General features: G+C 46.9%; 1 protein-coding gene across 28 annotated transcripts in view; it reads left to right on the forward strand.

Moving 5' to 3' along the window:
- The window catches only part of LOC115173472 (microtubule-actin cross-linking factor 1), a 259,398-nt gene that overhangs the window by 225,090 nt on the left and 20,950 nt on the right, over positions 1–13,358 (forward strand). For 18 of the 28 annotated variants that reach the window (XM_029731573.1, XM_029731575.1, XM_029731576.1 and 15 more), the window contains 18 exons: positions 665–831; positions 1,129–1,288; positions 1,923–2,249; positions 2,416–2,500; positions 2,701–2,927; positions 3,140–3,346; positions 3,753–3,980; positions 4,501–4,719; positions 4,992–5,195; positions 6,178–6,186; positions 7,152–7,377; positions 8,255–8,481; positions 11,597–11,719; positions 11,859–11,960; positions 12,164–12,265; positions 12,398–12,409; positions 12,511–12,684; positions 13,078–13,233. In XM_029731573.1, coding sequence (XP_029587433.1) covers positions 665–831; positions 1,129–1,288; positions 1,923–2,249; positions 2,416–2,500; positions 2,701–2,927; positions 3,140–3,346; positions 3,753–3,980; positions 4,501–4,719; positions 4,992–5,195; positions 6,178–6,186; positions 7,152–7,377; positions 8,255–8,481; positions 11,597–11,719; positions 11,859–11,960; positions 12,164–12,265; positions 12,398–12,409; positions 12,511–12,684; positions 13,078–13,233 — 2,955 coding nt within the window. The remainder of the gene's footprint in view (positions 1–664; positions 832–1,128; positions 1,289–1,922; positions 2,250–2,415; positions 2,501–2,700; positions 2,928–3,139; positions 3,347–3,752; positions 3,981–4,500; positions 4,720–4,991; positions 5,196–6,177; positions 6,187–7,151; positions 7,378–8,254; positions 8,482–11,596; positions 11,720–11,858; positions 11,961–12,163; positions 12,266–12,397; positions 12,410–12,510; positions 12,685–13,077; positions 13,234–13,358) is intronic. The other 10 variants (XM_029731581.1, XM_029731556.1, XM_029731570.1 and 7 more) reach the window with 5 other exon arrangements.

The following is a 13,358-nucleotide window of genomic DNA, read 5'->3' on the forward strand; positions in this document are numbered from 1 at the left end:
CACATGAAAGGGGGAAACACCCACACACCTAATTATCTGGGTCTTTTGGCAGAGGAAAAGCCCAATTTGACAGTCTGCCAGTCTGGTTGGCATACAACACACCAATTCACAGAGATGACGGATAACAATGGTTTTTCAGAGGAACCGAGAGGCAGAAAAAAAACACAATGCCTGCTCTCCCTGTTTCTGACACACTTCCCGTGTTTGTGTGTCGAGGAGCACGGCGGATTCAGCCACTCCACTCAGTCATACGTGTCTACATCCGCCACTGAAAGTAGAGCCTCAGTGTGAGGGTCAGTGGGGAGCAAACTGGAGATGAGTGGCGTTTACCGGGGGCCCGTTCAACGTCACTGAACAGTTATGAATGGGTTCAGAAAGGGAAGTACTGCCAAATTGAACTACTACTCAATGAAAACGTCCTCAAAACAAGTGGCTTGGTATTTGAGATACTGTATTGTTGAGGAACACTGCAAAACATTGCGGTATTGAATGTGAAGTATGTTCTAACTTATCTTACCAACTGCTTAACGCAGAAATCCTAGAAGCAGCGACTCTTCTGGTCTGGAATATACCCCTAACCCTAGCATACATACAGAACAAACATTATGAGAGTTGGTATTTTTTTGTGGTGTTGAACGGACCTTCGGTGTATCTCGTTTTCCAGCTGTTACAAAGACTGCTGGACGACCGCAGAGCCACTTTCCAGATGATCCAGGGAGAGGGAGAGAGGATCGCAGCCACGGCCGAGACACAGGACAGAGACAAGATCCAGAAGCAGCTGGAGAGTCTGGGAGAGAGATGGGGCGAGCTGCTGGAGAAAGCCAGGGCAAGGTAACGTAACTTATTGCATGGACGCGCTACACATAGGAATTGATAGAACCTGTCCTCCTCCAATCATGTACATGCGCCCCAGTCAGAGAATACATACACACTCAACACCACATTTGAAGACTCTTACACACGCGTGGACCCAAACACACACTAGCCTACCTATGCATTACCGCTACTTCCATACACAACCCACACATTCCTGACTATCACATCGGGCTGCTTATTTGGATCCACGATGAGACATTGATATACGAAGGCGACCCAAACGCACTCTCCCTCCTCCTCTCCCCGCTGCAGGCAGTGCCAGTTGGAGGAGCTGCAGACGCTGGCGCTCCAGTTCCATGAGGCGGTGGAGCCTCTAGGAGAGTGGCTGAGTGCCACCGAGAGACGCCTGAGCACCGCCGAGCCCATGGGAACCCAGACTTCCAAGATCACCCAGCAGATTACGAAACACAAGGTAACGTGGATGACGGTGTCACAAGGTAACGTGTCCCTCGCCATACATGGGTTGTGTTTAAGTCCCTGGAATGAAACTAGGGAGAGAAGAGGATGGTGCCAGACTGACCAACTGGTTACTGTCCAATGAGAGCGAGAGAAAGGGAACCCCAAGCTCAACCATTTTCCCCTCATCGTTTTTGATATGATTTGTTATGATTTCAGTATTATATTTCATTGAACCTTTTTTTTTCATGATTTTATGTTGTCGTTCATGTAAGTTTTCATGTATATTTAGCATTCATGGCCATTCCTTATGATTCATGGCCATTCCTTATGATTCATGGCCATTCCATATGATTCATGGCCATTCCTTATGATTCATGGCCATTCCTTATGATTCATGGCCATTCCATATGATTCATGGCCATTCCTTATGATTCATGGCCATTCCATATGATTCATGGCCATTCCTTATGATTCATGGCCATTCCATATGATTCATGGCCATTCCATATGATTCATGGCCATTCCTTATGATTTCTCATCTGTATGCTCTCATTTTCTTTTATTTGTTGTTCTGTTCTCCCTGCTCCCTCCTCTCTCCTTCACCCCCCCCCCTCCCCTCATCACCCTCTCCACACACACCACCCCAGGCCGTCCAAGAGGCCGTCTCCTCTAGAGGAGCCGAGGTCGACCGCCTCCAGGCCCTAGGGCAATCATTGGCGCCCCTCAGCTGCGCGGCTGACCGCGATTGGCTGGGGGAGCGCGTGGGGGCGGTGCGGCTAGGCCACTCGGAGCTCAGTGATTGGTGCCAACGCAGGGCCGTCATGCTGGAGCAGGCCCTGGCCAATGCCCAGCTGTTTGGGGAGGATGAGGTGGAGGTGCTCAACTGGCTGGCTGAGGTGGGCCAGCGGCTGGGACAGGTGTCGGTGCAGAGCTACCAGCCGGGCGTCCTCACCCAGCAGCACAAGCACACACTGGTACGATACTGTGGTTTGGAGAGGGAGTCGCTATTCATTAACACACAGTGGTAGGGCACTACCAAAGGGAGTATTGGATTGGCTAGTACTATCTAGACATTGAGTAGCACTATGAATGACTCTCTCTAGGATGTTCATTCTATTTTCTCTCCCCTTCACCCATCAGTCTCTGAATGAAGAGATAGTGAGCAGGAAGAAGCAGGTTGACCAGGCCATCAAGAACGGACAGGCCCTGCTCAAGCAAACCACAGGTACAGTACAACCTGGAACTCTGGATACTACGGATTCTCCCTTCCCTGATTCTGGACCAGCTCTCCAGTAGCCCGCTTCTAACCATCTCCATCACCAGCCAAATAGCCAGAACTGTTCCTGGACCTGTCTTTATAAAGGCATATGGTAACCACGGAGCCTGTATTCCACTGACTCTTGGTCTGTTGTTTTACCCCTGTAGGTGAGGAGGTTCTGCTGATCCAGGAGAAGCTGGACGGTATCAAGTCTCGCTACGCTGAGATGACGGGCGGGAGCAGCAAAGCCCTCCGCACACTGGAGCAGGCCCTGCAGCTGAGCACGCGATTCGCCAGCGCCCACGACGACCTCAACCAATGGCTGGACAAGGTGGAGGCGGAGCTCAACGTCATGGAGCCCGACGCCACGCCGGCCTATCAGGACAGACAGAAGGTTTTCTTAACAGTTTATTACACATATATGCTGTGAATATATAACATATTCTGTGTGAATAGATTTACAGTCTGCGATATTTCCAGATGTTCAGTGGTCATTTCAATGAATGACATACCCATTGTTTCTTAAATAATTCCTTATTCCCCAACTGTAGCTTAAGTAGGACTTATATCTTGAGTTGAAGATACTCAATCTGTTGTGTCTCCCAGGAGCTGAAGTGTGTGTCAGCGGAGAAACGTCTGGTTTTGGACACGGTCAACGAGGTGGGCAATGCCCTCTTAGACCTGGTGCCCTGGCGTGCCCGCGAGGGTCTGGACCGCCTAGTGGCGGACGCCAACCAGCGCTACCGAACGGCGGCCGAGACCATCACCCAGCGGGTAAAGCTGGTACAGGCTGCCATCCAGAGGTCACAACAGGTACTGCAATGTGACAAAATGTAATGATAAGGGGTACACCATTAGTACTTCATTGAGCACTGGCTTCTGAGTGCATTCAGGGTTCATATTTACAGTGCATGATGGTGTTGATAGCTAAAGGTAGGGCTAATTGTAGAAGTTCATGATTTGAATAGTTTTTATTTTCATGTCTTTGTTCTCTGGCTCTATGGTGTGTAGAAGTCATCCATGAGGTTTCTGTGCCCGTTGTCAACAAAAGGATGAATGTTGTGGCATTTCCCTCTGGTCTTCTCTTGGCGGGAGGAGGCTGCGTGTCATGCTAACCAGCTAACGCTACTATGAATGCTAAATAACGCATCATTTTCTCAGTCAGTATGGGGAGGCTGAGTGTGCCGGTGCTAACTGTGTGCATCTCTCTGTGCCTCAGTATGAGGAGGCGGTGGACGCGGAGCTGACCTGGGCTGGGGAGACGGACAGGAAGCTCTCCTCCCTGGGTCCTCTGAGTCTGGAGCCTGACGTCACCGTGGCCCAGCTACAGGTCCAGAGGGCCTTCAATATCGACATCATCCGACACAAAGACACCGTGGACCAGCTACTCCACACCAGGGACGACATCCTGGAGACCTGCAGCGACCAGCAGAGAGACGCTCTGGTGGTGAGGAGAGATGGATGAAGGGGAAGGGGAGAGGGTTTGGGGAGAGTGAAAGAGGACAGAGAAATGCAGGGAGTTCGAGAGAAGGGTAAAAGGCTTCCAAACAGCCCAAGAGGACTTTTGTAACATATAAGCAATGGCCAATTCAAGAAAAGTTAATTCACAGGAAAATCAAATGACATGATGGACATTTATTATAATATTGTTAAATATTATAAACAAGGAGGGGAGTATTGTGTTTTGGGCTCGATATATAAATCAAATCAAATGAAATGTATTTATAAAGCCCTTCTTACATCAGCTGATATCTCAAAAGTGCTGTACAGAAACCCAGCCTAAAACCCCAAACAGCAAGCGTAGAAGCACGTATAAATATATATAAGTAGGCAAATACTCTTGTATTTTGTGCTTGAAGTAAAACGGAACAACAATAGTACACAAAATAGGAAATATTCCAGTCATTTTTGCCTAGTTACCAAATGTGAACCATTCTAACCCCTTTTCCTCCCCACTCTCTCCTCAGGAGAAGACTGACTCACTGTCTGCCCGCTACGAGGCGGTGAGCCAGCAGCACCAGGAGCGTTTCTCAGCTTTGGAGCAGGCCCAGGTCCTGGTGGCCCGTTTCTGGGAGACCCAGGAGGACCTGGAGCCCTGGCTGGGGGAGACGGAGACACTTATCGCACAGCTGCCCCCACCCGCCATCGACACTGAGGCCCTGCGTCTACAACAGGAGCAGATGAGGGTGAGGAGAGAGTGATGGGGGGAGGAGAGGGAGTAGTGGGATGGGAGTAGGCTATAAGCACTGTGTTTGAACTAATGTCCTCGTGAAAAGATGTATCATGTCGAATGAGTTCCTAGCACTTCTACTTTTTAGCATTTACCTTCATTTCCCCCTCTCTGTCTGTGTGGTACTCGAACTCTACCACTCTTTCAATCGCACTATCCATCTCCCTCCTTCCTTATTCTCCACTCATTCTGCCTCTCCTTTCTTTCTTTCTCCGTCCATCCCTCCAGCTCCTGAGGGAGTCCATAGCGGAGCACAAGCCCCACATCGACAAGCTGCTGAAGATCGGCCCCCAGCTGGCCGCTCTGAGTCACCAGGAGGGGGCCACAGTGAGGAAGCGCTACAGCGACGCCGAGAAACGCTACGTGGCCATCAAGGAGGTCGTCAAGGGTCGCGCCACCACCCTGGATGAGGCTGTGTCTCAGTCTGCGCAGGTATGGTTTTGTAAAGTGAATTTGAAATCGGTTCGTAGCTCGAAAGGGCGTCGGGTGTCGAAGCTTGTGTCTGCCGACTGCTGCCTCAATACAACCGAACTACGGCATCCTTTATATGGATGCCATAAGCCGTGTTGTATCCATATTTGGAGTCTTCAGATTTCCTAATCTGGATGCCATACATACAAGCTAGCTGCTAATGGCATGAGTTCATTGTGCAGTTCCACTCCTCTTCCACTAGAGGGTGGTGTGGTATTAGCCATTGGGTGTAGTGTAGTGGTATTTCTGGGACCAATGCTCAAACTAGGATGGCGTACTGGACTCTACTTGGAACTGTTGTGGCACTTTTTGCTAATTTCCATAAAAGGAATGGAAGAGAACTTATTCTTGAGCTCCAAGAAATGGTGGTGGTGGTGGTGGTGGTAGTAGTAGTAGTAGTAGTAGTAGGTATTTGCTAAACTACACAGCTTCTTGCTACGCTTGTAGTAAAAAAAAAAATGGTTACATACAACTCGCTTTTTCTATTTCTATTTCCATAAGTAACATTCACATTTTATTTCAATAGTTGCTCTCTCATAACACCAAATTTCATAAATCATGAGCCACCATTGATTATCGCTGAGGGCGAAGCTGATTGTTGCTGCTTTCGATATCGCTTGTCCAGAGTGTGTGCATGTCATTGATCTAACACAATGTATTGTTTCTCCACCTCCCATCCCTTCCCTAATGGACCATATCATCCACTCCTCCTCTCTATGCATCCCTCTCTTTTCATCCCTCCAAAAACGACCAACCTCCATACCTCTCTCTTCCTCCCTTGTGCCTTACATTTCCCCCTCTCCTTGCACTCCCCCTTCCTTCCGTCCCTCCCTCCCTGGTTTGCTCCATCCCTCCATCCCGCCTCTCACTCATTGTGGATGTGCTGTATGTGTTGACCCACCGTCTCCTCCATCCGTCGTCACTTCTCACGGCAATCACCCAGCTGGTAGAGGTAAGACCACCGACTGACCGACCACAACGTGACTTACTAGCCATAGTACTGACTCCGATGTATTGACACACCAAATGGCACAACTTGCAGAAATGTGTTTGTTAGTTATTAGAATTCCTTCCTGCGTGAACCTTGTGTCTAGGCTTAGACAACCTGCTCTAACTCCCAAGTATACTTTGTCCAATGCCTCTCCTCTTTCCCAGTTAGTGTGTTTTGATATGTTTGGCAATTGGCAACTCGAGGTATGCCCTCTTCTCTGTTCCGGTCCATGTTACTCATTTTGACATTGCTCAAATGCAGTTATTTACCAAAAAACGTCCATATAAGCTTTATCAACAACCACTTAGTGAGGCTGTGGCAATAATGTGTGCTGACTGAAAGTTGGGCACAGTATTCCTAACTAAGTGAACTTTATTAATGTATAGTAAATACATCTATAGTACTCCCACATCTCATGCCCCTCCAAGTATCCAAAATGGCATGGTATTTTTTGGTAAGATCTCTGCGTTTTCAAAATGTCACCGCTCCCCTCCGTATGCATATAAATGTCTGTATAATAAGAAGAACAAATCCTTAGTCGCTGCGTGGTCAATCCGACGTCTGCAGTGGCCGTACAGTATTCACTGCCGTACAACCTCTGCAGAAGTCAGGGCTTTCATACTTCTTGAGCTTCGCAGAGCTGTTGTCAAGGAAGTGAGTTTGTGTTTATTGAGGACCTCCCGCCCCTACCTACCGTCAACCAATCATGTCAATGCGGAGCTTAATGGGAGCCCTCTGCGTTGTTACAAAAACTGGGAGGCGCACAGCATCGCCGCATGGAGCTCGATTTGGCTTTCGGAGGCTCCGCGATGGCATCACACCCTCCGTACGGCGCCTCCGGACAGCATTGCCGGATCAAGCCTAAATCACCGATTAGCCGCACTACCCACCTCCTCTTCTTAACCCTTTCTCTCTTCTCCTCCCAGTTCCACGACAAGATGGACCCCCTGCTGGAGACCCTGGAAGGGGCCGTGCAGCGCCTCCGATCCCCTCCTCCCGTGGCAGCAGAGGCAGATAAGATCCGGGAGCAGCTGGCCGACCACAAGGCAACGGGGCTGGAGCTGGACAAACTGCTGCCCTCCTTCTCGGCCCTGTGTGCCCGCGGCGAGGAGCTCATCAGTAGAGCAGCCCACGACGACCCTGCCGCTCAGGGTGGGTGCCTGAAACGCACAAAGATAGAGAGACCTTACTGTGTACCTACTGTGTACACACCAACATCACATACGTCTCACACACACTCATACACAATGACTCATACACAAGAGACTGTTACTCATAAGAGCGGCAGGTACCTTGGACTTGAAGAGCATTGGGCCTGTAAACAAAAGGTTGCTGGTTCAAAACCCAAAGCCAATTAGGTGAAAATCTGTCGTTTTACCCTTGAGCAAGGCACTTAACCCTAATTGCTCCTGTAAGTCGCTCTGGATAAGAGCGTCAGCTCAATGACTCCAAACAATGCATGCTCACATCGACACAGTACTGCAATGATCCCACTGACAAACCTGATTGGTCTCATTTTTATTTTATTTTTATAAATAAAAATCAGATGCCCAGAAACACAAAGGCGCAGATTCACAAACGCGTGACCTTTTTGATGACTCCCAGCACACATGGTGACTGCGCCACCGCCCCCGCTTCAAAGCCCTCCAGCTTTGACACGCCCCGTCCGCATCCATTTCTCAGTACTTCACTTCATAACTATGAATGAGTGCTCTATGCAGTGGGAGTGGGAGTGTAGCCCACTGACTGGCTCTAAAAGACCACTTGTTGAGAGCTAGTCACTAGATGGCCATGTTAGAAGGGTCAAAAGCAGCAATAACATCAGAAATGATAAGCTATTTGTCGTAATGGTATGGTTAGGTTCAGGGCTACAATAATTAATAATAACTCGTCTTCATATAATTCCTCCGTCCATCTCCACAATGCTAATCGCATATAGTGACAACTCTGTCCTTTCAAGCGTGGACAAATAACACCACGCTTCCCGATTCATTCCCACCTCTCCCACCGCCCTCTTTCCCCCTCCCAGCCGTGCGTTCCCGTCTGCTGCGCCTGCGCTCCCTGTGGGATGAGATCCGGCAGAGGGCTGAGGAGCGGGAGGGGAAGCTGACGGACGTCTTGGACCTGGCTGGGAAGTTCTGGGCCGACATGGCGGCGCTACTGAGCACGCTCCGTGACTCGCAGGACATCGTCAGGGAGCTGGAGGACCCCGGGGTGGACCCCTCACTCATCAAACAGCAGATAGAGGCGGCAGAGGTATGTGTGGAGAGGGGGATGGAGGGTTACAGAGAGAGAGGGGAGAGGAGGGAGGGGATAATGGTTATAGAAAGACAGGGGGAGGAGAAAAGTGGAAGAGAAAGATACGGAGGCATAGAGCATGTTTGTAGCAACAATATTGCATTCGCCAAGTATTCAGACCACTCAACTTTTTCTACATTTTTGTTACCTTACAGCCTTATTCTAAAATGGATTAAATACACATTGTTCCTCATCAATCTACACACAATGCCCCACAATAACAAAACGAAAACAGGTTTTTAGACATTTTTGCAAGTATTCAGACCCTTTGCTATGAGACTCAAAATGTAGCTGTTTCCATTGATCATCCTTGATGTTTCTACAACTTGATTGGAGTCCACCTGTGGTAAATTCAATTGATTGGACATAATTTGGAAAGGAACAAACTTGACTATATAAGGTCCCACAGTTGACAATGCATGTCAGAGCATAAACCAAGCCTTAAGGTCGAAGGAATTGTCCGTAGAGCCCCGAGACAGGATTGTGTCGAGGCACAGATCTGGGGAAGGGTACCAAAACATTTCTGTAGCACTGAAGGTCCATAAGAACACATTGGCCTCCATCATTCTTAAATGGAAGAAGTTTAGAACCACCAAGACTCTTCCTAGAGCTGGCCGCCCAGCCAAACTGAGCAATCGGAGAAGGGCCTTGGTCAGGGAGGTGACCAAGAAGGTATTTTGTGTAGATTGATGAGGGAAAAATAATTAAATCAATTTTCGAATAAGGCTGTAATGTGACAAAAGTAAGGGGGTCTGAATACTTTCCAAATGCACTGTACAAGGAAAGCATAGCAAGATATTCAGACGTTCAAATGTGGAGGAATAAAGGCTTGAGGTAGAAATATGGGAGAAAACAGCACCGAGAGAGAGGGGGGGGGGTGTGTGTGTGTGTGTGTGTGTGTGTGTGTGTGTGTGTGTGTGTGTGTGTGTGTGTGTGTGTGTGTGTGTAAGAAAAATAGTATATTAAGGAGTAGTGAAGATAAAGAGGAGAAATGTGAAGGAATGGTGCTAGCATGTTAGTAGCTATGTAACAGTCTATAGCTTCTGTTTGAAACATGCAATGTATTTATTGTAGCAGTGGTGTAAAGTAACTAAGTAAAAATACTTTGAAGTACTACTTGTGTATTTTTGGGGTTTATCTGTACTTTACTTTACTATTTATATTTCTGACAGCTTTTAATCCACTACATTCCTAAAGAAAATATATACTTTTTACAATTGATAATTCTGCTGTTCTCCCGTACTGTACATTTCCCCTGACACCCAAAAGTACTCTTACGAATGCTTAGCAGGACAGGAAAATGGTCCAATACACACACTTATCAAGAGAACACATGGTCATTCCTACTGCCTCTGATCTGGCGGACTCACTAAAAAAACAAATGCTTGGTTTGTAAATGATGTCTGAGTGTAGGAATGTGCCCCTAGCTATCCGTTATTTAAATACAAAACAATAATAATCGTGCTGTCTGGTTTGCTTTATGTAAGGAATTTGAAAGGATTTAGAGAAGTTACTTTTGGTACTTAAGTATATTTTTGTATTGTCTTTTTACTTATGATAATTAAACCCTTACACTGGTGGGGATTGGCTTATAAGGATAGGGCCAAATTGTATTGTTTCTAACAGAAGAACTATAAAAATCATATGCATGACCATGGTAGCAATTGAAAGGGACCGCTTTGGAGATTATGGGGAAATGATCACACCCAAGGTGAGGACACAACAGTTCACCTCACACAAGACTGAATCCAAACATCACACTAGATTATTTGACTGTACACTAGAACTTAACTGTACTTTTCGCATGATTTGTCAAAAACGAAATCGGGAAAAACACAATAAGAATATTCATTGAAATTCTGGAGTTGGTTCAAGATGAGAATAAACAATTGACAAGGGTTTGAGTGAGAGGTCAAACTGGTTTCTCAGAGTTGTCGCACACCTCTCTGAACTGTGCACAGTTCCTAAGTAATTTCAATGCGCTTTTATGACTCAAGGAAAGAGCCTTCAACTAGCTGTGCCATTGAGGAACTGAAGCAAGCACACTTGTGTTTTTTTTGTTTGGAACATACCCTTGCATCCCCACCATCACACAATTACTGTTTATGCCATCCCAAAAAATCACAATCTGGTTCAGGTGGGCATCATTTGAAAGCTTATTCTATTGCCAACATTGCTAGCTAAGTTAAAATATGATCTTCTACTGTTAGGCTTTCAAAAGGCACGTCAGACAAACGGATTTCAATTGTGGTGTACATAGAGTGAGTGTTCCGCGGCTAATTGTCTTCGTGATGCGGCAAACGGGCCGATTCTGTCCATGACGAGCCAGGTTATAACGCACGTCATCATTGTAACTGTGCCTCCAAACATATCGATCATAAACATCGATACTGTATATGACATGGGTTTTCAACTATGGAAATGTAAAGTGCACGTCTGGACCCGTGGGTGTGCGGTTTGCTTGTGTTTATTTGGATCCCCATTAGCTTTTGCAGAAGCGTCAGCTACTCTTCCTGGGGACACGAGTATGACATCAACGTGGCATTTAATATAACGTCTCGTCTTTCAGAGGACATCCGCCTCCTCTCGGTTTACAGCCGTTCCCTCACTCAGACAACAACTCATGTGCAAAAGTAGTCCAATCAGAGGGCGGGATCGGGGCGTCTTCTTTTTCATGCCTTTTTCAACCAGTATACTGGCTGACTGGAGCTGTGAGTGGAAAGGGCTATGTATATTCTAAACCAAATACTTTGACTTTTACGCAAGTAGTATTTTACTGAATGACTTTCACTTTTGAATCATTTTCTCTTTGTACTTTTACTCAAGTATGACAAGTGGGTACTTCTTCCATCGCTGTACTTCTTATGTATTTTTTATTTCACCTTTATTTAACCAGGTAGGCTAGTTGAGAACAAGTTCTCATTTACAACTGCGACCTACAACTGCGTACTGTAGTTAGCTCAGAGGTAGGAAGGGGAGAGAATATGCAGAGGTAGTTACTGATGAGTGGAATGACTGTTGGGTTATCTGATCTGTCCAACTATGCCGTCTGTGTGTCTGTCTCTCTCATCAGGCCATCAAGGCCGAGACAGACGGGCTGAGGGAGGAGCTGGAGTTTGTACGAACCCTTGGGGCTGACCTCATCTTCGCCTGTGGAGAAACAGAGAAGCCTGAGGTCAAGAAGACCATCGACGAGGTGAGAGGAGTACAGGATAGCAGCCAACTTTAAGAACATAATCATTAATGGACTCGGTGCATGGTGTTTTCTGACGACATTTTCTGTTGCGTTTGTGTTATCTTCCCTCTCTTCTTCCTTTGCTCTATCCGTTTCTCAGATGAATGCCGCCTGGGAAGGCCTGAACCGGACTTGGAGAGAGAGGATGGAGAGGTTGGAGGAGGCCATGACGGCTTCTGTGCAGTACCAGGATGCATTGCAGGTCAGTGTCCCAGAATGCATCGCTGTTTCAGCTCAGTATGTCAGATAGTTAAATAATCTGGTATTTATTGCACAAGTTCTTTAGGAAAGTAGATGCTTAGTGGAAATGTAAATCTGTCATGAAGTAGAGGAAGTGTCAGGACCTCGATCGTCATTATAGTTTGTAGAAGTTAGATTTGACTAATTTGTGTGTGTGTGTTGCAGAGCATGTTTGACTACCTGGACAACGCAGTGATCAAGCTGTGTGACATGTCCACTGTGGGCACTGATCTGGGAACTGTCAAACAGCAGATCGAAGAGCTCAAGGTTTGAATCATAATCGATTTTTGTCATGTAGCTTTGATATAGATGGTGTACTTACTATATTCCAATATGTTTTTATCATCCTACAAATATTTATAATATTTATTGTTCTTAAAAAACGGTTTTGACGACAAGATAACATTCTCGGTAAGTCAAAAATACGCTCTTGGTTAAAAAAAAAGTGAACTATCACTTTAATGATAAGCAAACAGCGAGTGCAGGCCTGAATCCTCTCCTCCTGTGAGCAGCAGTACAAGGTGGAGGTGTACCAGCAGCAGATAGACATGGAGAAGCTATGCCACCAGGGGGAGCTGCTGCTCAAGAAGGTCTCGGACCAGACCGACAGAGACATGATCCAGGAGCCCATCACGGAGCTCCGACACCTCTGGGACAACCTGGGGGACAAGATCACTCACAGACAGGTACACAAACTATGCATTGACTTGTTGCGTCCAGTGGCTCCTGAACTATTGTACAGGAGGGGCAGTAGCTACAGTAGCTCTGCTGCCCCTCTCTAAATGAACGGCTTCAGACCTCCAGTCCTCTGGAACTCAAACTCACTGTCGGCTAATAGCGCTACATTCTTATAGGGAACCCTATATTTGCCAAATCAACTTTGTCAGTTACCCACATAGAAATAAGCATTCTCTTTCTATGGTTACACATGCATAATATATTCTACCATTACAAGTTGTTGTGATGATATTCAAATGAATTGACGCTTCAGATATGTACAATAGATTACAGATTGCAACGCAATTCAGTGTTACGTGATTAATGAAGAAGCGCTGTTTTCCCCGTTCTGTTTCCTACAGCATAAGTTGGAGGGTGCTCTCCTGGCTCTGGGTCAGTTCCAGCATGCCTTGTCTGAGCTGCAGTCCTGGCTGAGTCACACCCACGCCACCCTGGACACGCAGAGACCCATCAACTCTGACCCCAAGGCCATCGAGATAGAACTGGCCAAGCACCACGTACGTCTACCCCTCTACAGCGTTCCCTTCCACACTCTTACCCAACACTCCTTTTCTTCTTTCATTTCTAGACTCTTAACGGCCAGTTTCCGAGACCCATATTAAGCCAATCCTGGACTAAAAAG

Source organism: Salmo trutta, chromosome 34 (assembly GCF_901001165.1).
Source record: "Salmo trutta chromosome 34, fSalTru1.1, whole genome shotgun sequence".
NCBI lineage: Eukaryota > Metazoa > Chordata > Actinopteri > Salmoniformes > Salmonidae > Salmo > Salmo trutta.